Genomic DNA, 26,176 nt, shown 5'->3' on the forward strand with positions numbered 1-26,176 from the left:
TGTCTCTAGAGTTGGAACACTAGAATATAGACCTTTCCTCGGTATTTGTGGGGTTCATAAATTATATGATAGCCAGTTTGTGATCGTGCTGATGAAGTTGACTCAGCCGCTAAGATAAAGATTGTCACATCCCACCGTTTTACCATCATAGTTAGTGAAGTTAAACAACAGCTTTCTGCTGTTATCACTGTTTAACAGATTCAAAAAAATTGAGAAAGTCAGGAAGTGTGTCTGTGAAATACCTGATTTAATCATTTCGCTAAAATAGCCTTCTGCCCATTTGAGCAGCTGACAACTGCGAAGGGCATGGATTTAAATTTTAAAAAAGCTTGGTTCATGCGGTTTCTGAGTGCCTAGTATTTCCAAAATTATCTGAAACATTATGTTCTCTGGGTTTTTGGTGCCAGTTTGTAAAGAATTTCAAATATGTCATATTATCAGATAGTAATAGTGCTCAATGGAGAATATAATATCTACTGGCAAAGTTAATTAGATATGATCTCTAATTATTTACTTCCAGTAACATGATTATTCAATTAGAGTCAATAGAGCTAGCAAAACTCAAAAAAGAAAACAAAATGCACAACAACAAAAAAAGAACTCCCTTTCTTGTTTTTAGACTTGATGTTATTTTATTCATTTCCTAGGATAGAACTTTCTGTGATATCATTGTTCTGTGGCAGTGTTTGTAAGTCATGACCACTGAACCACGGAGTTACTTACCATAAACTACTAAGACTTATTTCATTGCTGTATCTTTCCCACTGTTATGCATCAAAATAAAAACACAGAGACATTGACAGGAACCAGTTCCATAGGCATTTTATTGAGCAGCTGCCGTGTGCAAAGCACTGTGCTACGCACTATAAAGGATACAGAGGAATAAAATGTGGACCCGCATCTCGGACCTCACCATCTAGGACCTCACCATCTAGGGAAAGAAGCAACTGAGTAACAGTTACATCTCGGACCTCACCATCTAGGGAAAGAAGCAACTGAGTAACAGTTAAATCTGATAAAAGGCAGAGTTTTGTTGGTGCTGTTGCAGAGAAACAAAGTGCTAGGAGAGCACTTTTTTTTTTTAAGATTTTATTTATTTATTTGACAGAGAGAGGTCACAAGCAGGCAGAGAGGCAGGCAGGGGTCGGGGGGGGGGGAGGGAAGCAGGCTCCCTGCTGATCAGAGACCCTGACGCAGGGCTTGATCCCAGGACCCTGGGCCAAAGGCAGAGCCAAAGACAGAGGCTTAACCCACTGAGCCACCCAGGCTCCGCAGCACCTTTTTTAAAATGACAATTAAACCTTCAAGTATTAATGAAACATTCTCTGGAAGGGACATGTCAGCACTTACTTATTTACTTTTTTAAAAGATTTTACTTATTTATTTGAGAGAGAAAGTGAGAGACAGAGCAGGAGCAGAGGGAGAGGGGCAGATGGAGAGGGAGATGCAGACTCACCGCTGACCGGGCAGCTTGATCCCAGGACCCTGAGAGCATGACTTGAGTCAAAGGCAAATGCTTAGCTGACTGAACCGCCCAGGCCCCCCAACATGTCAGCTTTTAAATTAATAAGGAAGAGAGCAGAGGAGTTACAAAAAGCAAAACAAAACAAAACGGTTGGTTCATTTGTCTTTATCTTTATTTCTTCAAGCCTGCTGTTGTTTTCTAGTCTGTACTAGTTGGGTGGCGTCAGTCCCTAAAACAAGTGGTTGGTCCTCCTGAGGCTGGCTGCCCAACAGCTGTGTCTGTCTGTGGTTTTTCCTGAAAGGCCAATCCCACCAAACATGGCGGGGAGGTTGGCACCCTGTGAAGTGACATCGTCGTTTTGGCACTGCAGTGAGTCATGAACTCTCTCAGTGTCCTGGGGCTGCCATTTACTACCTGTGGCCCTTTAAAAGGCATGTAGTTACCTGATTTATAAAACGAGTGGGTTGATTTAGACTGTATAACATTTCTAAGGTTCTTCCCAGCATTAAAATTCTATGGCCCTAACTGTGAAGGTTTGATAAGAGCCAAGAAGTTTTCCTCCTTGGTTTCTGTACATCAAGACACTCAGGAGAAAAGGAACATAGTCACCAGAGGTAGGGAAGAACCTCACTTCTTTCTAAAATAACCCTTCTGGGTACGCGTAGGTGGCTCAATCGGTTTAGCATCTGCCTTTTGCTCAGGTCATGATCCCAGGGTCCTGGTATCGAGTCTGGCATTGGGCTCCCTGCTCAGCGGGAAGCCTGCTTCCCCCTCTGCCTGCCATTCCCCTTGTGTGTGCTCTCTCTTTTGCAAAAATAAATAAATAAAATCTTTTAAAAAATACAAAATAAATAAATTAATATATTTTTTTAAAAAACTATTCTGATGTTTCCCCTTCACTAATTATTTCTAGAGTCAGACTTCTTTTCATGAAGTCCTGTATCAGTGAGCTTGGTTATCCAAAGAAAAAGAGCATGCAAGGCTATTATATTATGTATGTGTGCATTATATATATTATGTAAATTATATATGGGTAAATGAGGTGGTACAGAGGGAGTTGGTAGGAACTGTCTGGGGTGGGGGTGCAGAGTGACAGATTCTTGAGACACAAATGAATCTCCATGAGTGTAGGTATGTGGGGAAGGTTTACAAAAAGGATTATTTGGCTCATCAAGTATTACTGAGCCAAAAAGACAGAATAACTAAGCTAGACCAAACTTGAACAAATCATTCTCCTTCCCTACGGCAATATCTGCCTTGAGATGCTTGTGTTCTACGCATGTTGTAATAGATTAAAATTTTAGTTTTCCATCTTGTATGTTCCCATTAAACTGACAGGCTTTATGCTTTTCCAGTGTGCCTTAGGACCATAAGCAAAACACATTTTATCAGTAAAAACACTTCTGCTTTTTTAAAATGAAGTTTTTAAATTTGAATTCCAGTAGAGTTAACATACAGTGTTCTATTCGTTTCAGGTTGTGTAGTGATTCAGCCATTTTATACATTACTCGGTGCTCACTGTGATAGGGGTAAAACATTTCTGCTTTTTAATTAGCATCCCAGGAAAGTTTGGTTTGGTTTGGTTTTTAGAGGGGGAGGGGAAATAAGAGAATTCAATAATTTAAAGGTTGACGTTTTAAACTAGGAGAATTTTGCAAAAGAATTCTGGAACTTTTATACTAGTTTGCCATCTTGAGGGGATGATGTTCCATTGGTCATAGTTCTTAGTGGTCATGGCTGTCTACAGCCTGCATAGCCCCAGTGCCTCACCTAGGCCTAGTGCTTCCCCCCACCCCCAGCATCTCAGGAAGAGAGGCTCTTCTCTCTTGGAGGACGCATTGAGTGCCTCTCATGTTCCCAACACTATTCTAAGCCCTAGAGATAGAGTTGCAAGCAAGTAAGACTATATTAAACTAAAAAGTTTCTGCGTAGCAAAGGAGATAATCAACAGAATGAAAAAAACAACCTATGAAGTGGGAGAAAATATGGACAAATCATATCCCTAAAAAGATGTTAATCTCAAAAGTACATAAGGAACTTCTAAAACTCTCTAACAAAAGAACTAATAAGCCAATTTAACAATGGGCTAAGGGCTTGAATAGTCATTTCTCTGAAGAAGACATACAAACAGCCAACAGACAAATGAAAAGATGCTCAACATCTCTGAGTAGGGATGGAATGTGGATCAAAACCACAGTGAGCTCACACATCACTGCTGTCAGGATGATTATGACAAAACAGACAAAAAAGACAACAAGTGTTGGTAAAGGATGTGGAGAAATTGGAGCCATTGCACATCTTTGGTAGGCATGCAAAATGGTGTAGCTGCTATGGAAAACTATATGGAGGTTCCTCAGAAAATTAGAAATAGAACTACTATATGACCCAGCAAGCCCACTTCTAAATGTATATCCAAAAGACTTGAAATCAGGATCTTTAAGGGATATTTGCCTTCCCGTTTTTATTGCAGCACCATTCACAACAGCTTAGACATGGAAACAACCTGTTTCCATTGACAGATAAATGAATAAAGAAAAGATGGTATATGCGAACAATGGAACACCAGTTAGAGAAGGAGATTCTGCGATATACAACAACATGGATGAGTGAATAAGCCAGACAGAGAAAAACAAATACTACATGATTCCACTTACATGAGGTATCTAAAGTAGGAAAATTCATAAAATCAAAGAATGGAATTGTGATTACCAGGGACTAGAGAAGAGAGCGGTTTCCAATCAGCAGGTATAAAGTTTAGGTTAAACACGATCAATAACCTCTAGAGATCTTCTGTACAGCGTTGTATCTACAGTTTACAGTAATGTATTGTCAACTTCAGTGTGGTAAAATGTGTTAAAAAGATAAATCTTCGGGTAAGTGTTCTTACTACAATTTAAAAAAAAAAAAAAAAAAAGAACATCACTGCCTTCATGGAGTTACTGTGTAATGAGCTAGACAGACAATAATGTCAAATTATAGCGTTGCTAAGGGTTATATGGGAAGGAAGAAGTTTCAGTTCTTTCCTGAAAGATCCCAAGATTATTCTAAATTAGGAAAATCATCACTAAAAGAAAATTCTGACAGAAATGATCCACCCACCCATGTATTTCTCAATTTGGGAATTTCTCTGAATTTGGTATATCACAAAGTGGAGGTAGCACGCATCTGTACATATACACACATACAGTTATTGAAGACTAAAAAGAGTGTGCCTTGTTGCCAAACTTAGAAACACATGCAATTGGTTGACTTCCCGGAAGAAAACCAGGTTAGTGATTTCTATGGCCTTGAGTTGAAAGAGGAGTGAAGAATTCTCCCAGTGTCATGTCAGAATAGGAGTCCTGGCTCTCACCTCTCCGATAATCAGATGAGTACTAAAGTTAACAACTCTTATGCAGCAACAGTGAATAGTTTAAAGGGGTTCTTTGGTCCTATTGTGCTTTTACCTTTGGGTAAAAAATATTGCCCTTTACGGAACAGTGGAAAGAGCTTGTACTTTGCAGTCAGGTGAGGGAAGGGGGGCTGTGGGTTAAGATTCTTGCTCTGCCACTTACTGTGTAAATTTAGACAACCTGCATACTATCTCTGAGCATCAATGATTCCTTTATAAACTGAGGAAAGTAATATCTATTTTTGCCTTATGGGGTTATTCTATTATATATTATATAATGTGCCTGGCATATAAGTTAGATGCTCATTAAAAAGTAGCTGTTATTATAGTGTGGTCATGATGGTCTTCTAGAATGACTTCATGTGGTGTAGGGGTTGCATCCTGAAGTGCATTAGGGTAAGGGGGAAACCTAAATTTGAAGCAGTTTTAAAAGGAGCACTTTCAAAGGGGCAGTCCAAGATGGTGGCACAGTAAGATCCTACTGAACTCTCCTCTTTCCATAGACACACTGAATCTACAGCTACATGTGGAAGACCTAGAAACTAGCTGGGCAGCTTCTTCATGACAAACAGTAAAAGGCCCAAACTGAGAAGGATGGGAGAGGGAGATAGGTGATCTTGCCAGAAACCCATCCCGGGTACGGTGACCCCCAATCAGGAGGGATCTCATAAATCCAGAGCTTCTTCCTGAGGCATGAGGGGTTTGTTCCCCACATCAGGCAGCCCAGCCCGTGAGACCTGCAGTGGAAAGATGTTGGCTGTGAAAACTAACGGAATTCAAATCCAAGAGGTGCAAAGGGCTGGAGGGAATGGAGGTAACACCCTTAAAGGGCTCACCTGCAGACTCAGTTCTCTCCAGGGATCAGCACAATAGTAGAAGTTTGAAAAGGGCCTAGTCTCTATGTGAAGGAAATTCATTTGCTAATCTTACCACATCTATCAGAGGGCATGGGCCTGTTGGGACTCTGTAGTGACAGAGGCGTGGGTTGGTGCCAGTTTTGCTCTCTCTCTACCTTGATAGCATACACTAGGGGCCTCAGCTATGCCTTGTTAGCCTACCTCAGAGTGCCATTCTACTGCTTTGCCGAAGCCAGATACAGTATACACAGAGGTGTTTCTTAATTAGCTGGCTCTGGTGGCCAAGGGCCTGTGTTCCTGGATTCCCCAGGACTTTAACAGTTTGAGAGATGGTTTTTGGTAGGCAACCACCCCAGGGCACTACATAGACCAAAGATTGAAACACACCTCCAGTATTCCTATGGAAAAAGACCCATTTTGTTATCCTGGAGCTTCAGTCTAAAGGGCAGACTTCAAGTTTGCCACAAATCTAGAGGCTGTGGAGGTGCTCGCAGAGAATGTAGGCTGGGGGACGCCATCTTTGGTGCTTTCCCTCGGCCTCTACTACATCTCCCCAGTACTTCCCCAAAAGGAGCTTACACACTTTTTTCTGGAGTCCCAGTTTTTGTAACTGTAGCCCAAAGACGCCTGCAGATCATTTGGTCTAGAGGCCAGCAGGATTTATGATTATTTGTCCTTCAAAGCTGTATATACTTGCACACTTTAGAAATTGCTGCCTGAGGGTCTTCCCATCAACCTGAAACTGGGTACTAAATAAGATTCCTCCCTTTGAAGCACGGACAGGTCTTGGCACACCATCAACAACTGGGATCTATGAAGAATAAATCAAGTTGCTTTGATAATTACAAAGGTTGGAAGACAACAAAGACCTAGGGCAAAGCTGAACAATAAGGTTCCTCTCCTACACAAAGCCACTCCTTCAACAGTTTTTTGCCTAATACATAGAAACAAACAGTGTAGAACAAAATGAGAAATTAGAAAAATATGTTCCAAGTGAAAGAACAAGTTAAAACCTCAGGAAAAAAGTCTCAGTTGAAATGGAGTTAAGTAACCTATCTAATAAAGAGTTAAAAGTAGTGGTCATAAAGACATTCACCAAACTCAAGAGAGAAATGGAGGTGAAAGGCCTGTATACTGAAAAGACATGAATGTCAGAAATTGAAGATGACACAAATAAGTGGAAAGATATTCCATGCTCCTGGATTGGAAGAATGAATGGTGTTAAGATGCCTATATTACTAAAGCAATTGACAGGTTCAGTGCAATCCTTATCAAAAAGCCTAGGCAGTAGGCTCCTTGACATTGGTCTTGGGAATGATTTTCTTGGCTCTGACTCCAAATGCAAAGACAATATCAAACTAAAACCTTCTGCAAAGGAAACCATTAAAACAACAAAAAGTCACCTACTGAATGGGAGAATATATTCAAAATCATTTATCCAATAAGAGGTTAACATCCAAAATACATACATAATTATTTATATGTGTGTGTATGTGTATGTGTATGTATATATACACAATCCAATAAAAAAGTACGGAGGGCATCTGAATAAACATTTTCCCAAACAAGACCTACAAGATGGCTAACAGGCACATGAAATGATGCTCAATGTTACTAACCAGGGAAATGCAAATCAATCCTAATGAGATATTACCTCACACCTGTTAGAATGATGATTAAAACAGTAAGTTGTTGATGTTGAAATGACGGAAATGAAATGATGAAAAAACAGCAAGTGCTGGCAGGGGAACTCTCATGCACTAGTAGTGGAATTAGTAGAAGTGTAAATTGGTATAGCGACTATGGAAGACAGTATGGAGCTTCCTAAAAATACAAATGGAACTCTACTGTATGACACAGAAATTTCAATTTTGGTATTTATTCAAAGAAAATAATAACACTAGTATAGACAGATATATGCACCTGTGTATGGATGGCAACTTTATTTAGAAGAGCTAAGATGTGGAAGCAACCTAAGTGTTCATTGATGGGTGAGTGGATACAGAAGATGTGGTACATATATGTGTATGAATGTGTATATTTATACATATACATCATCTACACACATGCACACACACAGTGGAAAATTACTCAGCCATAAAAACGAGCAAAATCTGGCCATTTCTGGCAACATGGATGGAATTTGATGGTATTACGCTAAGGGAAATGAGGTAGACAGAGAGAAGCAAATACTGTTTGATTTCTCTGATATGCAGCATCTTAAAAAAAAAGCACAAACAAAGCTCATGGATACATAGAACAGAACGGAGCTTGCCCGTACAGAGGAAGGCTGGAGATGGGTAATAGACAGAAAGGGATTAAGAGGTACAAATGTCTAGTTATAAGATAATTAATTAGTCACAGAGAAAATGTACAGCATGCTGATTATAGTCAATAGTGTGTGGTGCATACTTGAAAGTTGCCAAGAGCGTAAAAATCACCACAAGAAAAAGGGGGAAAAATGTTCATGACTTTGTATGGTGACTGGCAACTGGATTTATTGTAATGGTCATTTTGCAGTGTATACACATATCAAAGCATTCTATTATATACCTGAAACTAATATAACGTTATATGTTAATGTTTCCTCAATTAAAAAAAATTAAGGTTTCTGACCCATGAAAGCCGTATATCGTTTCCACGTTTTTAAGTCTTAATTTCTTTCCATGGTGTTTTGTAGTTTCCAGCATCCACTTCTTGCACGTCTTTTGTAGAATTTATGCCAAAGTGTTTTAGTCTTCTTAGTAGTACTGTAGATAGGATTGTTTTCTTAATTCCTTTTTGGATTGTTCATTGCTAGTGTACATAAATAAAAGTGAGTTGTGCATATCGAAGATAAGTAAATGAAAAGCACTTACATTTTTAAAGACTTTGGTAATGGCGTTCATCATGGTCCTGAAATTTTATATATTGCACAGATCAACGGCTCAGAAGTAGGGGGTTGTAATGGAAGATGAGAAGCTCCCCTTTCCCTTTAGTTTACATACTCCTTTCCGAGTAGAGTCACTTCGCGTATAAGTGTATTAGATAAAGGTCAAAAAAGCATGCTGTGCCTCAGTTTCTATACCTGAAAACTGGAAGTGTCATCTGTCTTCTGTGACTGCTTTGAAAGATGAATGATAGTATCCGGGACGCTCCGAAGGCTGGGTCAGAGACAATGAATAAATGTGAAGGGTTACAGTGGTTACTGTGGCTTCAAAATGAGAATTCTCCTTTCCAGGAGCACTTGAGGAAAATAGAGGCTGACTTTGAAGGAGTTGCTCTGGGACCACTAGATGCTGGGAAACCGAACACTTTCAGGGAAAGGGGCATTAACCGTTTTGTTGTTTTAAGTCTGAAAGTTACACATGAGCGGGTGAAAGAGGAGTTTCACTCCAGGTGCTTTTGCAATCCGGTGGGTTTGTTACATTCAAAAGGCTGGAGGATCAGCCTGTCCACGTCTGCCTTTCCTCCTTGCTATAAAAATGATGTCTTTGTGCTTTCCTTTCCTCACCGCCTGACTTCTTCAGGGTAATAAGAGTTAGAAGAGAAACACCTGGTCCCCCTCTCAAGGATATTTCGGTCATGTTTCCTATCCACACTTTTCGGCTTTGAGAGCCATGCTGCTCTTTGTTCGGTGGAGTGCTCCCAAACAAGCATCAGGTCACCTGACAAAATTACGGCTCCAAAATTAAAACTTAAGTTTTCCTCTTTCTTGCTTTCCTGCTCTGCACTGAATACCCCACATACCCAAACCCCTATACACAGAGATTTGGAAGAAAAATCAAAGAACAGGGTACTACTTCGTCTCTCCGGTCCAGTTCCTGTTCCGGGACGCTGCTAGTGTCTGGGTCTGGTCTGGATTTTGAAAGGTATTTTCAGGTGACCTGCAGTGTCCGGTGTTTTCAGGCAAGAAGCGCCACCATTTTGTTTTCTCTTCTGTTGAGCATTTTCTCTTTTCTGTGCTGCTATTCCCCATCAAATTTCTGTGTCCCATAAATGGAAGCTTTTCCTGAAACTTTGAGGCTGCATCCACATCAGAGTAACTGGCAGTTTTTGTTACATCATCATTTAACTTGAAAAGTATTTTCTTTGCTCTGGTTTAGCTTTCACTTTAACATAGTGAGATATTTCACAACTGGCTGGATGTATTAGACATTGAACCTCTAGCTGTCATCATCATTTTATTTAAGATGTGGTGATCCAGGGGCACCTGGATGGATCAGTCCATTAAGCATCTGACTCTTGGTCTTGGCTCAGGTCATGAGCTCAGGGTCCTGGGATTGAGCCCTGTGTCCTGGCTCCCCACTCAGGGAGTCTGCTTAAGGATTCTCTCTCTCCCTCCCCTCACTCACATGCATGCTCAGTCTCTCCCTCTCAAATAAATAAATAAATCTTAAAAAAAAAAAAAAAAAAAAAGATATAGTGGTCTGAACACAGTATTCAGGCTCCTATCATTCCCAGAACAGTATGCCCTGTGCTTTTGAATCTGGGTAATCACGCGGGGGTGGTCTGACGGTGCATTGTGTAAGTTCTCAAGGAAGAAATGACAAACACTACACAATAGTGCTCCATGAAACTAACTGTCGTAATTCTAATTTTATTTGAGAACTCTGTGATCATAAATAGCTACGTATTTTCTTAAAATATAATTCACCATGGACATTTTAATATGTAAAACACTCCCTCCTGCAAAGTTATAAACGTGAATCAAAATGCAATCTTAAACCCCTCGCAGTAATGTAACAGAAGAGCAGAAAAGTGCTAAAACAAAGGTATGGCATTTATTTTTACAAAAGGAATAAACATGAGAAGGGTATATAAACGTTATTGTGCCCTGCTTTTGAGTTCTGCCGCTGTCTGAAACATTAGTTTTATATATCTAACTCCTTCCCTCTGCAGTCTACTTAGTTTGAGAAAACATTTTGGAATGGCACATTTTGTCTTTCGTTTTTAGCATGTGCCTGAGTTCAGAACAAAACAGTTGGCATATTACTTGTGATTACCGCAAAAGTCCATGCAGAGTATATTGCTACTAAATCAGTTCATAATTGGGAAACTGAGCCTTAAAACAACTGAGACCTGGAAACACATTAAATCAATTTTATAACAATTAAAGTTAATAATTTTAAGCTATTTACGCATCAGATCTACTGCCATATTTGCTATCAGGATTTTTGAGGACACTCAGAAATACCTTTCTAAGGAGTCCCTGTAAGGAATGCTCTTTGTCCTCAGGGGTAGCCTGAGCCCATTGTCCATTTTGTCCCCTTGCCAGACAATTTAGAACCCTACTTGAACCTGAGTTGTGATACTTGTGTGAATATAGGTAAACATAGTTCCGAAAAATCAATTTTCCTTAGCATGATTTTACTTATATAAGTATTTCCTTTTGTAATACTCTTTGGTCACACAAACAAAATCTACTTGTTCTGTATAATTCCAGATCTCTTGATTTTAGTCTTAACACCCCCGGGTTTGCATGTTTTTATTGTGAGTCGTCCCAAATCATATGGAAATCGAGTGGAGTTGAATTAAAATAAATACAGCTATATGCTTGTAATCCTCAACCTGCAAGGAATTAAAATACTGATGACTCAGCTGTGATGAAATTGGAACAAATGATACATCGGTCACACCATCCTGTTCGAAAATGTTTTTCTCTATTTAGAATGACGGTGACATCAAACTAAAGAAACGGCATTGATCGACCATCTACCCTGTTGTCAAACTTACTTTCTTTCAGAAGAAGAATTTACAGAAATGCTGCCTGGGTATTTTTTTAATTCCCCAATTTTTTAAAAAAGATTTTATTTATTTATTTGACAGACAGAGATCACAAGTCGGCAGAGAGGCAGGCAGAGGGGGGATGGGGAGCAGGTTCCCTGTTGAGCAGAGAGCCCAATGCAGTACCTGATCCCAGGACCCTGGGATCTTGACCTGAGCCAAAGGCAGAGGCTTTAACCCACTGAGCCACCCAGGCACCCCATTAATTCCCCAATTTTTTTTATATGGACATCTTCATCATGTTGTTGGAGATAAAGCCCATGCTTAATTAGAATTTATCAGACAGTTGTTATATATGGCTCTCTCGGTTCTTTTTAAGAGATCAAAATAGGACTCAAATCTGACATCCTGCAATAGTTACAGAAATTGTAGCTAAAGTACTGACGTGGGCAGCTGACTTTGTCTTGCTTACCTTGCAAAGCAGGGTCTGGAAAGTGTTCTAATTTAATCTCATTGTACTGATTACTCTAAACTCCTTCCATAAATAGGATAATAATTGCCCATTAATTGTTGTCCTGAAAGTGATGTAAGTACAATGAAGCCATTAGCTAATAATATAGGATTGTTTTAAGTGTATGCATGTGTGCTGCCATGTAAGAGGTTATCTGAAGTCGCGTATTGTCCATTTTTCAATGACTGTATAGAGATATATGTAATGTTCTATTAAGATGGGGGTATTAATCCTGTTGCAAAAAAAGGGCTTAACAATGATTTCATTTTTTATTTTATTGAAGTACAGTTGACATACAATGTTACATTAGTTTCAGGTGTACAACATAGTGATTTCGCAACTCCGTCTATCCACATCACAAGTGTGGTCATTATATAACCCTATTATAATAGCACTGACTACATTCCCTATGCTCTACCTTTCATCCCAGTGACTTATTCATTCCATAACTGGAAGTCTGTACCTCTCACTCTCCTTCACTCATTTTGCTCATGCCCCCATGCGCCTCCTCTCTGACAATCACCAGTTTGTTCTCTGTATTTATGAGTCTGTTTTGCTTTTTGATTGTTAATTTGTTTTGTTTTTTAGATTCCACATGGAAGTGAAATCATGTGACATCTGAACTTTCTCTGCCTGACATCTTTCACCTAGCGTAATACTCTCTAGGTTCATCCATATTGCCACAAACATCACGATCTAACTCTTTTTTAAGGCTGAGTAATATTCCAACAATGATTCTTGTTATCCAGTCATCATAACATCTGAGCAGAAAGACATGGGAACATTGGCACCTACACAGACAAACAGGCAGACAAACCTACTTCAGAACCACCTGGATTTCATTTTGCAGTCATCGTACAAATGCATGCCTTTGCTTAATTAGCTGGAACGCTGCATTAAAAGAAAATAATTTAACATGGCAGTAGTCAGAGGCAGATTACCTGCAATTAAATACCTTATTTAGACACTATCTCAGTGTCTAAATAAACTAGGAAATTAAAAAAAAAATTACACTTGAATCTAAAATTTTAACAACTTGTAGTTCAATATCCTGTCAAATACTCCAGAATGGTTGGTATAGTTACCTAGTATTAGAAACATAAAGGTAAACATGTTTCAATATTATGTCAGTCCATTTGCAGTTTCCAAAAAGGTACATCTGAATGGGTTTTGTACTATGAGGTACCTCCAGAAAAATTCATACAAGTGAGGTAATGGACTGCAGACATGGATACATACTGATTTTTCAAGAAGTAGAAATACTTTTGAACAAGATGGCTCACCTAGTGAGCTAATTTTAACTTGTTGATCATATTTCAAACAGAAAGTTAATATTGGCCTTGGAATAGTAATAATGCTTTTATGGTGGTGAGCCCATTGAATCGGAGACTAATAGTACAATTTGTAACGAGTTCTTATGTTTTCCATAGGTGGATAAGCGGAGCAGCTGTAGTCAATGCATTTTATTCTTCAGGCAGAAATCAGATAGGTAAGGCCTATTCTTAAATAACTCTTTAATATTTCTCTGTTGTTACCAAGTTGTAGTGCATTGATTGCATGACCAGTTTTTGGTGCTCCCCATAAAAGCACAGTTGAGGCTGAGTGATTGCTTTATTGAATGTACTACTTGAAAGTAAATGCATCCATGTACCTCTTTCCACTATAATAGCAAATTTTAAGTCAGTACAAATTACATAAGTGGTTTTCTTTCTTTTGCAGTGTTCTCATTTGTGGCTAAGTGGTTTATCTGATGTCTAAGTGCTTTTATTTTATTTCTAAAAACTTTTTAAACATCTCTTATAGCTCCATAAAGTTATATTGACTGTAGGACTCTCTAAGCATCAGAATCTTAAAGGAGTTTAAGGTTCCAAGAACCAGCTTTGCAGAGATCCGGTTCTCCTGGCAATTTTGTACACTGGCTCTGCTGGGGATGGTCCCTATCTGTATCACCTGTTTCTCTAGACAACTCCAAATTTCTCAGAAATCTGAAAAGTTGGTTATATTAAGTTGAACCATGTGAAATTACATTTACTTGATTACTTTTAATCAAAAAAGAAAAAAAATGTTCAGTAAGAGTAGTATTGTAGGAATCTGTGTAGAAACTATTAAGTGAGTGAGTGATATAACTAAATGGCTTACTATAACAAAAGTATATTGATTCTCTTCCTAGGAAGACCTTGAGATTTTTAAATTCTTTCTTAAGTATTACATAGATGGACCCATTTTCCCCCCAAGGATTTTAAATACATAGAAAGGCACCAAACAGATTCAGTACTACCAAAGTTGTACTAAACAGAAGTTGGTTAGTCAATTTCTCCAGTTACACGAAGTCTAGCCCTTCACTTCTTAGTGTGGTCAAGAATCAAAAGGGAAGATAATTTCAGCATTATTCTAAAATAAACATCTCAGAGTTCATTTTAGAGTCTGCCCTGAGCCTTGTTTTTCTTGAGCTCTGTTACTAATTAGATTAGAAATGATGAAAAATCCTGAAAGATTTTTTATCATTGGCTAAAAACAAATTTTATGAAATTATAACCTTATTTTATTTTAAAGATTGATTATAGCTTTCCCCATTGCTTTTAAACCTAGGAAGAGTTAAAGTAAGAAACTATCTACATTTTCTTCTAGTATTTTTATGGTCTTTATTTTTGGAGTAACTCTTTAATCCATCTGGAATTTATTTTGGTAGATAACATGAAAATGAATAATCAGAAAAGTTTCTTTATATAATGTATAAATACGAAAGAAGGCATGTGCACCTCTTAAAATCAATTAGCTCAAAGTCTAGGCTAATACATTTCCTAGTTAGTACAATGATAACCTAAACTCCTACCAGAGCCTATTTAATGATCAACTCAGAACCATGCAGTCTATCCTTTGGGAGGTATTCCTAGAAACCATTCAGACCCTTTCTTAGAAGTGCCTTTCTCTCTGAAGAGGCTTCACTTTGTTTTTTGTTTTGTTTTTTGAGAAAGAGAGAGCATGCACACATGTTCATGCACGTGTATGGGGCGGTGAGGGGGACGGTAACAGAGAGAATCTTAAGCAGAATGACCTTTTAGTGAAATTCCAAGGCAAAGTGAGACAGCCTGGCCTTTGTCTGTATTAGGATAGACTAAGGGATGTAGCTTCATTTTAATCCAGTTCAGGAAGGACCCTGGATCCTATCAGACCTGATGATGATTCATTCCAACAAGAAGGCCCTCTGTAGGACCACCCTGGCATGTTCATCCCTTCAGCCCCTCTCTGGAGCAGATCCACCCACTTCAGGTCAAGACAGTACCTTGTTTGGCTCTGAATGATCCCATATCCCTGGAGCCAGCTTGAAATTGGTTTGCCTTGGAGATTCCCTGATCAGAGAAGACAGAATGTTCTCAATTTGAAATGAACACCCTCAAACCAAAGACGCACACAGCAAAAGCAAAAAGAAGATAAAAGTGGCCTAGCATTTCACACAATAGATAGTTATCCTCTGAATAATTAAGAATTGGCTACAATAAACATTCTTAGTAAGAAAGACCTTTTAAAGACTCTCAAGATAAATCATCAGATAGAAACTTGAAATCTGAAAAACTATGTGTGCTAATAACAGCAGTTCAGAAGAAGGGAAAGTGTCATGCAAGAGGAGAAATCTTTGACATGTGTACGTTTTCTCTCTGACAATTCATTTAAATCTTCAAAGTGGGGATAGTCTTAACTAAAAGATAATTAAAGATCCTGACCTCCATCTTTCTTCTTGATAAAAGTGAGTTTGTAGCTCTGTGTGTGTGTGTGTGTATGCTTGCCTGTCTGTTTATATACATAGATACACAACTTTTTAATCTTGATATTGTGCATTACAGAATTAGAACTGGTATAGACTAGCATATGTCTCAGGGCACCTGGGTGGGTCAGCTGGTTAAGCATCTGCACTTGGCGCAGGTCACGATCCTGGAGTCAGGGGATCGAGCCCCACATCAGGCTCCCTGCTCGAGTGGGGAGTCTGTTTCTCCCTCTCCCCAGCTTGTGCTCTTTCTTTCCCTCTCTGTCTCAAATAAATAAACAAAATCTTTTTAAAAAAAATTAGCATATGTCTCATAAATGACCCTTCCATCTGCACACAAATAGTTTAAATTAGATCACATACAATTTCTCATGGGCTTGGCCTTTCTATGCTATGGTTAAAAAAAAAAAAAAAAGAACTTGTTTTATTGCCATATAGGGATTTATTCATATTAATAATTTCTTCTTTTTAATTCAATTCCAATGACTTTTTGTTACAACTCACACAAGTAGACTATTTTCTAAGCTTTATGCACCCCTGCCATTTCATGTCAATTAAAAAAATCAGAGGCACCTGGGTGGCTCAATCTGTTCAGTGGCTGCCTTTGGCTCAGGTCATGATACCAGGGTCCTGGGATCGAGCCCCGCATCGGCTCCCTGCTCGGGGAGTCTGCTTCCCCCTCCTCCTTTGTCTTCCCTGGCTCATGTGCATGCTCGCTCTCTCTCTCTCTCTCAAATAAATAAATAAAATCTTTAAAAAAAAATTTATCTTAAAAACAAAAAACAAACAAACAAAAACCTTCCCGTATGGAAAGGCATACCGAAAGTGATGAATTCACTGTCTCTCATTCCCCACACATTTGCCCCATCGACTCCAGAAACCTTCCGTGGATCATTTAGTGTATTCAGCCTATTGGTGTTTGACTACCTTGAAATAACAACTTTTTCTAAAGGTACCTTCCTCGTTCTTAGGAGTCTTATTTTCAGACTTTAAAATCAAGAGCAAATGTTTCAAAACATATTGCTATTCCATTTAACGTAAAAATTAATATTTAACTTTCTTCACCCAATATTGATCTTACCTAATGTCTTCAACCTTTATATCAAAGATTCTGAAATTGAATTGCTTGCAGCCTTAACAAACCAAACCAGGGAATTGAGGGCACGGGAGGGAGGAACAGAATTTTTTGTGGTATGGATCAATGACTTATTCAGTTAACTTACTTGTTGACAGTCGTGAACATAAAAAATGTACAACTAAGCAGCTGGTTGTTATCAACAGTTGTGAAGTCTACTAGTAACAGCAGTAGGCTATGGGGAAGTCCTCATCACTGAGATTTAGCTGACAGTGTAAAAGGGGAAGTCATAATTTGCAAAGCTGAACTTGAAGACTAGTAATTAATATGAGCCATAAAAATCTTATCACTTGCCTGAAGAGTGACATATTAGGATATAATTTAAGCAGCAGGATCTTTACAGTTAATGTTTAGTCTTGATAGCACGTTTCATAAGAACATTTTATATAAAGGGTGGATTTTAATCAAAGTACATAGTGTGGGAGATAGTATTCACTTTAAGTTAATAAAGTACTGCACATAATTTTAATACTTTAAGCTAAAAATAATTTCTTGGCACTGTTGATAACTCAAGCAGCTACATGTGAGGTATAACTTTCATCAAAATTCTCCAAGGACAGCAATATTTATTTTCTAACTATTTTGTCATTTTGGATGTTGTGGCAACTTTCCAGATTCTTTTTTTAAGTTTCTGGAGAGCACTTAAATTGTCCAGCATGTTTTTTAAAGTCTCTTCTATAAATATCTAATATTTATCTTTTGAAATCCATTTGAGGTGCTGCCATATTCTCCTCACTGGAAAGAAAAAGAAACAACATTTGCTACTATTTGAACTAGATCTTAGATTTCTTAAGGTCAGGGACTTCTCTTGTGTTCTTGGAATCCCAAATAGTGATCGCTTAGGGCTTTACATGGATGGGTGTTGATACTGAAGATTTTTTTTTTTTTTTTTTTTTTTTTGCTAAGAACATAATTCAGTAGACACTAGGATTTTGAAACATGAAAGATGAAATTGCTAAGTATGAGCATTAAGAGGGGAGGAGGGGGCATAAGAGAGATGAAGTAGGAGAAGACCATGGAGTCAAAGGCCAGAAAGAAGATGCTGTATTTAATTAGAAAGCACCAAACCGATCCTTTGGAAGGTTTTTTTTTTTTTTTTTTTTTTTTTTTTAAATCAGGGGAGTGATAATGACCAGAGTTACACTTTTTTTTTTTTTAAGATTTTATTTATTTATTTGACAGACAGAGATCACAAGAGAGGCAGGCAGAGAGAGAGGCAGGCAGAAAGAGAGGAAGGGAAGCAAGCTCCCTGCTGAGCAGAGAGCCCGATGTGGGGCTCGATCCCAGAACCCTGGGATCATGACCTGAGCTGAAGGCAGAGGCTTTAACCCACTGAGCCACCCAAGCGCCCCTGACCAGAGTTAGACTTTAATCTGGATGTGGATGGATTAGATTTAAGATAGGTTATAGTTGGGTGAGACAGGAAGTGGAAAGATCATGTAGGAAATCAAGTAATTCTTTTTTTTTTTTTTAAGATTTTATTTATTTATTTTTTTGACAGAGAGATCACAAGTAGGCAGAGAGGCAGGCAGAGAGAGAGGGGAAAGCAGCAGCTCCCTTCTGAGCAGAGAGCCCAATGTGGGGCTCGATCCCAGGACCCTGCGATCATGACCTGAGCCTAAGGCAGAGGCCCAACCTTCTGAGCTACCCAGGCGCCCCTCAAGTAATTCTTAAGACAAGGAATGATAATATGAAGTGGGATGATGGCAATAAGGCTGATAGGAGGAAATAAACAGAAGATGATGCTCCTGGAAGGAAGATGCATGACCTCGTCTTTTCCTAAGTAGACTGTGTTAAGACTTGGTAAAAATAAATAAATAAATAAACAAACAAATATTTAAAAAATTAAAAAAAATAGGTGTCTAAGATAAGTAGAAAATGTCGTGCCAGGTGGTTGAGACCCTTCAAATGCCACTAGCAGACATAAAGTCAAGAGAGTGATGGCTTAGAAGAAAACGAGTTTGATATTTGACACATGAAATTTAAAGTTTGTGAGACATCTAAGTGTAGAAGGCTAACCAAGATAAGGCAGATGTCAAGGTGGACATAAAAAAAAAAAAAGTGTGATTTATTTATTTAGTCGTCTCTGGGACACCACGGTAAATTCATTGGCTCACTCATTTATCATTGATAATTCACCTATTCAACATATTTCCTAAGCGCCTGTTTTGTTCCGGGCACCATTCTAGATTTAGGTGCTGGAGATAATGAGTGAAAAAAAAAAAGAAAATGGACTCAGCAAGTAAAGAAGTGTACTTACAGGTGCACACGTGTCTGTTCTCAAAGGATTGGTATTTGAGGTGCTGGAGCAGGTGAGGATAAGAAAAAGAAAGACAGCAACTGAGAAGAAGGAAATAAATAGCCATAGATGCCTTGTGGGAAATAACGTAGGTCAATGTGGTTGGGAGAAGCCTTCGATCGAGTAGTTCTGTTTATTTAACAAGCTAATATAGATGATAAAATGTTAGAGATGACATTAAAAGTAATACTTGTGGTTTTTTTTTAAAAAAGCAGTATTTGTGTTATTAAATAACTGTTCCTTCCAAATATTTGCAGTGGGAAAAGTTCTTCTGAATGAAGATGGTAATTTCTCCTAGCTCTAAACTCCTCAGAGCAAACAACAATCTTAGCAGAGCTCATATCGTGATTATACGGTATCACTTATACAAGTGAATCATGATTACAAATCATAGATCCTGGTGCTGCTTTGGGATGAACTCTTTGTTGTCATCAATCATAAAAGACCTACTCTTGTTTCATCACAAGAAGACTTTTGTATACAATTAAGTCAAACTGATGAACTGGAAAGTAGCTTAGCAGGCAGAAAGCCCAGCCCAGCCCTGCCGTCAGAGAAGAATGCCACAAATCATTTTTAACCATCTTCTTTCCTTGTAGTCTTCCCAGCAGGCATTCTCCAGCCTCCCTTCTTCAGTGCCCATCAGTCTAACTCATTAAACTATGGGGGTATCGGCATGGTCATAGGACATGAAATCACCCATGGCTTCGATGACAATGGTAAAGTACCATGGACACTTTCCTTTGGCTGGGACACACCCTGATAAACTTGAACAGTGTTATTGTACTTGATCAGTATGAGAACACATTTAATCAAAAGGGTACCATTGACTAATAATCATACTTTCAGTGTTCCTTCTAAATTGTTGCTTAGGAAAATCAGAAATATCTAGTAGTGAGATAAGCAGTGTGCGCTTTGCACTCTGACAAAGTAACACAAATATTCACATTTAGAAGATAACTGTGTTTGTTAACACCAACGATAATGTTTGCTCTTATTTCATGATTACATATTATCTATCTGGACTTCTAGAGGACAGGGTCCATGTTTTAAACCAGATGTAAAATAATGAAAAAGTAAAAGAAAGGTGCCTATAAGACTTAAACTGCTCACGGACGGGAAGAACTTTTTTTTTTTTCATCCTTTACCTAGTTCAGGACTTTGCAAATCATGGGCACTTAAATGTTTATATGCTGCCTCAAATGGCAAAAATAGATTTAGAGTTTCATTGAAATTTGAGAGGCATAGAAGTAGAAAAAAGCACGAGATAAATAGAGAAGTGATAGTTGAAGCTATGGCAAAAATTGGTTTGCGAGTGGAGAGACAATAGGAAGAAAATAACAGAAAGAAAATAATTAAGCCTTAACTAGACTTAACTTTAGAGCCATAAAAAGAAAAGATGACAGGAACGGTACAGTTTTGGAAAGGACTTACTACATGCCTGTTAATTCAAGCATATAATAATATTCATGGGTAGGTACTAATACCACTTCCATTTTTTTTTTAATGGAAAAAAGTAGAGGCACATGAAAGACTTGCTCAAAGTTACAAACCTAGGAATTCCAAACGTGGAATCAGGATGTGAGGCCAAGTAGTTTTCCTTTGTAGCCTTCTTTTCATTCACTATATCGTAAGTAACTATTTAAAAGGATGATAAAATGAAGTGTTAAAACGTGGCAGATAATGTTCAGAAAAAGGAAAGATCGAGGAGGGTTAGCAGGAAAGCTCCAGGAGAAAAAGTGACTCTTTCTTTGTGCTTGAAGTAGAGGGAAATTCTGAGTCCGCAGTGTCTCATGAGGGGTTTGAGACATGAAATGAATGCAGAATAAAAATAGTATTTTTCAGTCTCAAAATATCAAATTAAACAGACTTGGTCCATATGAAAACCATCCAAGAGAAACAAGGCACGATTTCAGGAGTGACTTAACTGGTGGCCTCGGCTGAGGTCTCAGGAACCACGTGGGTACAAAGCCTGGATCAATACGAAGGCCCACAAGCAAAGCAGGCCCTCACAGTCCACGTTTCATCAACACGGGATGTGAAAGGGGAACAGTTCTTCTCATTACCTGCCCACTTGAGTGGGATCCTATGGGATTTCTGTTTTTAACTTTTTAAAGAATGGATATATCCAATCTTAAGTCCGTACCTTTTGAATTAAAGATATCTTAACCACAATTCTTGATGTAATGAGTTCCCCTTTTACTTAAATCATTTTATTACAGGCAGGAATTTTAACAAGGATGGAGACCTCGTTGATTGGTGGACTCAACAGTCAGCAAATAATTTTAAAGCCCAATCCCAGTGCATGGTGTACCAGTATGGAAACTTCTCCTGGGACCTAGCAGGTGGACAGCACGTACGTTGGAATTCTCTTAAAAAGTTTCAGATATATTCAGTCTTTGTTACCACTTTTGCTTTCTTTTCTAGAGTATAGATGACATATAATGTTACATTAGTTTCAGGTGTACAATTTAATGATTTGACAAGTTTATACATGGTGCTATGTTCACAAGAGTAGCTCCCATCTTTCCTGATACATTGCTATTACTGTATCGTTGACTGCATTCCTTATGCTCTGCTTTTATTCCGGGGACCTACACATTCCATAACTGGAAGCCTGTATCTGCCTCTGCTCTTCACCCATTTTGCCCCTCCCCATAGTCCCTTCCCCTCTGGCAGCCATCATTTTATTCTCTGTATTTATAGTTCTGATTCTGCTTTTTGTTTGCTTATTCATTTTTTTTTAAGTTTCCATTTATGGGTGGAGCTATATGGTATTGGTCTTTCTCAGTCTAAATTATTTCACTTAGCATAATACCATCTAGGTCCATCCACGTTGTCTCAAACGGCACGATCTCCTTTTTATGGCTGAATAACATTCCATTGTGCATATGTGTACACGTGTTTCACTTCCTCCTTATCCATTTGTCTATCCAAAGACACTTAGGTTGCTTCCATAACTTAGCTAAGGTAAAGCTGCAGTAAATAAATATATCTTCTCAAGTCAGTAGTTTTATTTCCCCTGGGTAATTACCTAGTAGTGAAATTATTGGATCATATGGGATTTCTGTTTTTAACTTTTTAAAGAATGGACAAATCCAGTCTTAAGTGCATTATTGATGCCTTCTTAACAATCCGAATACAGGTAAGGATTTTTAAGCATCTTTTGTTTCTTAACAGCTCAACGGAATTAATACGCTGGGAGAAAATATTGCTGATAATGGAGGTATTGGCCAAGCATACAGAGTGAGTAATAACACTTTCTCCCATTTTAGTGGTTGGAGTGATAATATCCTATTTAATCATTCATTTAAAGCCTTTTGCAAAAGGCACATATAATGTAGGCAGTAAACAACGAATAGAAAGTAGAAAATACACGTGGGAAAAGGGGATTGTAAGTGTGCTAGCCAGAAAAAGCAGTATGGTTATGACTGAGCTGAACAGTCTAGGCTTCTGAGAAGCTGAGAAGAGGAAACCTGGAATGTTATATCAGCAGAAATGAGGAGGCATGCAAGTTCCACAGAGGAAGCAACGTTTTTCTAAGAAATGAGCTCTAAAATATTATTTTTTTTTATAAAAGGGGCCTCCTCGAAAGGATTTTTCAGTCATTGACCAATGTATTAAATAGGACCTTCAGTTTTACAGCAGGTGATGCAATCTTTGGGACGATAACCACAGTCCAGTTACAATGACCCAGTGAGAGACTGAAGTGATACAGCTCCAACACACGGCCTTCTGGTCATCCAAACTGTTACACCCAACGGAGTGTATCGATGGAACATCCCTTAGAAGCTCATTTAGCCTTTCATTCATTCTTGGATTCAACAAATACTTGTTGAGGACTTTACTGTGTGTTTGGCACTATTCTCAGTGTTAGAGACACAGCTGTGAACCCTCCATAAAATATGTCATTATTTGATAATTGGAGCAGAGATTAAAAGATGGTCTAGTTGATGCCATGTGCACAAAAAAAGTAGGGATTTTCACAAATGAGTAGAGGAATAATGGTGTTGGAAGCAACAAGGAGTGAGGGTAGTTTTGAGTGTTTCTTCCAATGCTGAGGTAGTTGACATTTGGAATAATGAACACCATCTGCTTTGGAATAATGAACACCATCTGCTTGAGAAGGTACAGGGGACACGTGCCCCAGGAAAAACCAGGCTTCTCTAAGACAAGGACGGATGGAGTATTCTGTGCAGTGGATGAGGTTATAAGATTACTTGCCCACCATAGAAGTGTATGGATTAGAGGGGAGGAGGCAGTGGTTGGGCCAGGAAAGGGTAAGCTTCAGAGCATTGTGGGAGAGATGACAGGTAGAGCCCATAACTTGGCAGTGACCATGGATGATCAAAGTGTGAGTTTGGGAAGATTCAACTGCCTACAAAGTTGACAAAAGAGTGAGTCCCAGCAGAATCCTGGTAGAGTGATGCTCCTTTGAATGGTTGGCAATACTTTGACTAAATGCCAGGCAATGTGCATTTTACCTCGTTGGATGCTAGGTACTTTTATTTTCCTACAGATATTCTTGAGCTTTATACTTGGACATGATTAAATTCCTCAGAAATGGTTTGATCCTTCTGGACCTTGCTTTTATAACTTGTTAGAGGGGCTAGGGTAGTGCTCAGTCTAGGGACAATTATTCTCCACTGCTGAGGCAAGACCTACTGGGTGAATCTTGAGGTGCCCATCTGATCTCTAGAGATTTTGTCCTGTACAGCTTTCTCCTCTTTAGGACCCTCTCCTTGGTGTCCTCGAACTCTCAGCTCCTTCTCAACTCAGGCAGTCCCTTGGGCTCCAGTTGAGTTTCCCTTCCCTGTGTTGTAGCCTGGAAATGCTTAAGGCAATAAGCTGGGACATTTATAGGGCTTAAATTATTTGTTTACCATCTCAGAGCAATCACTCTCTTTTATGCCTGATGTCCAGTGTCATGCACATATATTTTGCCCATCATTTGTTGTTGCAGCAGAAAGGTGAATCCAGTCCCTCTCACTCATCTTGCCTGGAAGTGGAAGGCATGGGCACTGTTCATTCTCCCGCAGTTATTTCTAAAATTCAGACGGATTAAAAATCATTGCTGTAAAAATGCTATAAAAAATGCATTGATGGTACTTCCATGACGATCTTCACCTAAAACAAGTACAGACTTACTATAATGACGAAAATTATCATTTTTTAAAGATTTTATTTATTTATTTGACAGAGAGAGACACAGCAAGAGAGGGAACACAAGCAGGGGGAAGTGGGAGAGGGTGAAGCAGGCTCCCCACTGAGCAGGGAGTCTTATGTGGGGCTCCATCCCAGGACCCTGGGATCATGACCTGAGCCAAAGGCAGATGCTTAATGACTAAGCAACCCCAGTGCCCGGCAAATTATAATTTTTTATACATGAAATCATAGCATCTAATACCCTGTCCCCTTTGCTAGATTGTGAGCTCCCAGGAGGGAGCAGGCTCAAGTCTTCCCCATGTTCCTAGTATCTTTACATAATAGAGACTCAATTAATCTGTGTTAATGGCAAGGAGGAGGACATGAAATATATCTTCTGCTTATCTAATTGATCACTTTCCTTTGTATTAAATTGGAAGTAACACATCTCAGAAAGTTTATTGTAAATTCCTTAAATATGTTTAGTAGAAGAAAACTGCATTTTTCAATAGTATTCATAGAGCCTTAAGAATTAAAGACACTTTCTGACATCCAAGTGACCTAAATTCTTTCTTCCTAATGTAACTGAGGGTTAGTCCATTTGCCTTGTCTTCTGGGGTGCCACCACAATTACTCATCTTCATGCTTAGAATCATAGGATACTAATTTTTAAGAGATCTTAAGGAATCCCTTGATTTTTGGCATGAATCATTCAAAGTCAGGAGTAAATCTTTTTTGCTAAGAGTAGTAACTGAGCTAAATATGGCAATTACAGAATGACTTCCTTGGCAATTCATTCTTCCACCTGGCAAGACTTATCCATCTATCTATAGAATGACGTTTAGATAAGTTTTTTTATCATTTACATAAGTGATCCATTCATTCAACTGACACTTTCTGATCATTGACATTTTCAAAGCATTTGTAAATAAATTCTGGTTTTCTTTCTAATCCATGAACCAGTTGTAGGTTGCCATATGCAAATAGATTATTACAGGGGGTGGGATGGTCTTTTGCACATATTTATACATGAATTTAGAAAATTATAATCATCATGTTTCCATTTCATTAACTGCTTAGGCCTATCAGAATTATGTTAAAAAGAATGGTGAAGAAAAATTACTTCCTGGACTTGACCTAAACCACAAACAATTATTCTTCTTGAACTTTGCCCAGGTATTGTATCTTTCTTGATTGATAGATACGAAAATCATTTTGAGTTACAATTTCATAGTTAGTTAGATATTGCATGCTGAGTTTTCTTGTTTTAATCAGTTGTGGCAGAGCATTTGACGTGACTGACTTTTACTGTTTATAAAACACTATCAGCTCATATTAATGGTAATTATGTTCTTGGTTGCCTATCACTGAACATTATTTGAAGAGTAAATGGTTGAGAAATGCAGAATTCCAATTTAATTTTCGTACACAAATACTCTTTGACGGAACCCAAGCACACTAAGTTCCTTTTTCTGTTCCTATCCCTAGGTGTGGTGTGGCACCTACAGGCCAGAGTATGCTGTCAACTCCATTAAAACAGATGTTCACAGTCCAGGGAATTTCAGGTGCGTGGATTTGAGCAGCAGTCCAACTGTTCCGACATTTGATTCCATTACTTCCACATTCCGAAATTAGCTTTTTGTAACTCTGACTGTAAAATTTGGAAAACCAGGGTTTTTTTTTGTTTGTTTGTTTGTTTTTCCTTTTGAGGGTCATGGATAGGATCAACAGAACACAGCAGGATAAATGTCATGTTTACATAGGCAGAACCTTGACTGCTCTTAGCCTCAGAATGTACGTGACCTATGCTTCGTGCTTGATGGATTCCAACAAAGATGTTGCCTGAGAATAGTGGCCCTATTTAAAGCTAGCACAAAGACATTTTTAAGAGCCTATGAAAAGTTGAG

The 26,176-nt window shown here is 38.6% G+C and overlaps 1 protein-coding gene across 5 annotated transcripts in view; it reads left to right on the forward strand.

Annotated features, from left to right (window-relative positions):
- The window catches only part of MME (membrane metalloendopeptidase), a 97,174-nt gene that overhangs the window by 62,616 nt on the left and 8,382 nt on the right, over nucleotides 1–26,176 (forward strand). For all 5 annotated transcript variants that reach the window (XM_004755595.3, XM_004755597.3, XM_013057736.2 and 2 more), the window contains exons 17-22: nucleotides 13,361–13,419; nucleotides 19,724–19,843; nucleotides 21,347–21,480; nucleotides 22,305–22,370; nucleotides 25,350–25,445; nucleotides 25,758–25,834. In XM_004755595.3, the coding sequence (XP_004755652.1) occupies nucleotides 13,361–13,419; nucleotides 19,724–19,843; nucleotides 21,347–21,480; nucleotides 22,305–22,370; nucleotides 25,350–25,445; nucleotides 25,758–25,834 (552 nt within the window). The remainder of the gene's footprint in view (nucleotides 1–13,360; nucleotides 13,420–19,723; nucleotides 19,844–21,346; nucleotides 21,481–22,304; nucleotides 22,371–25,349; nucleotides 25,446–25,757; nucleotides 25,835–26,176) is intronic.

Source organism: Mustela putorius, unplaced genomic scaffold (genome assembly GCF_011764305.1).
Source record: "Mustela putorius furo isolate JIRA1106 unplaced genomic scaffold, ASM1176430v1.1 tig00003834_pilon_pilon_pilon, whole genome shotgun sequence".
Lineage (NCBI taxonomy): Eukaryota > Metazoa > Chordata > Mammalia > Carnivora > Mustelidae > Mustela > Mustela putorius.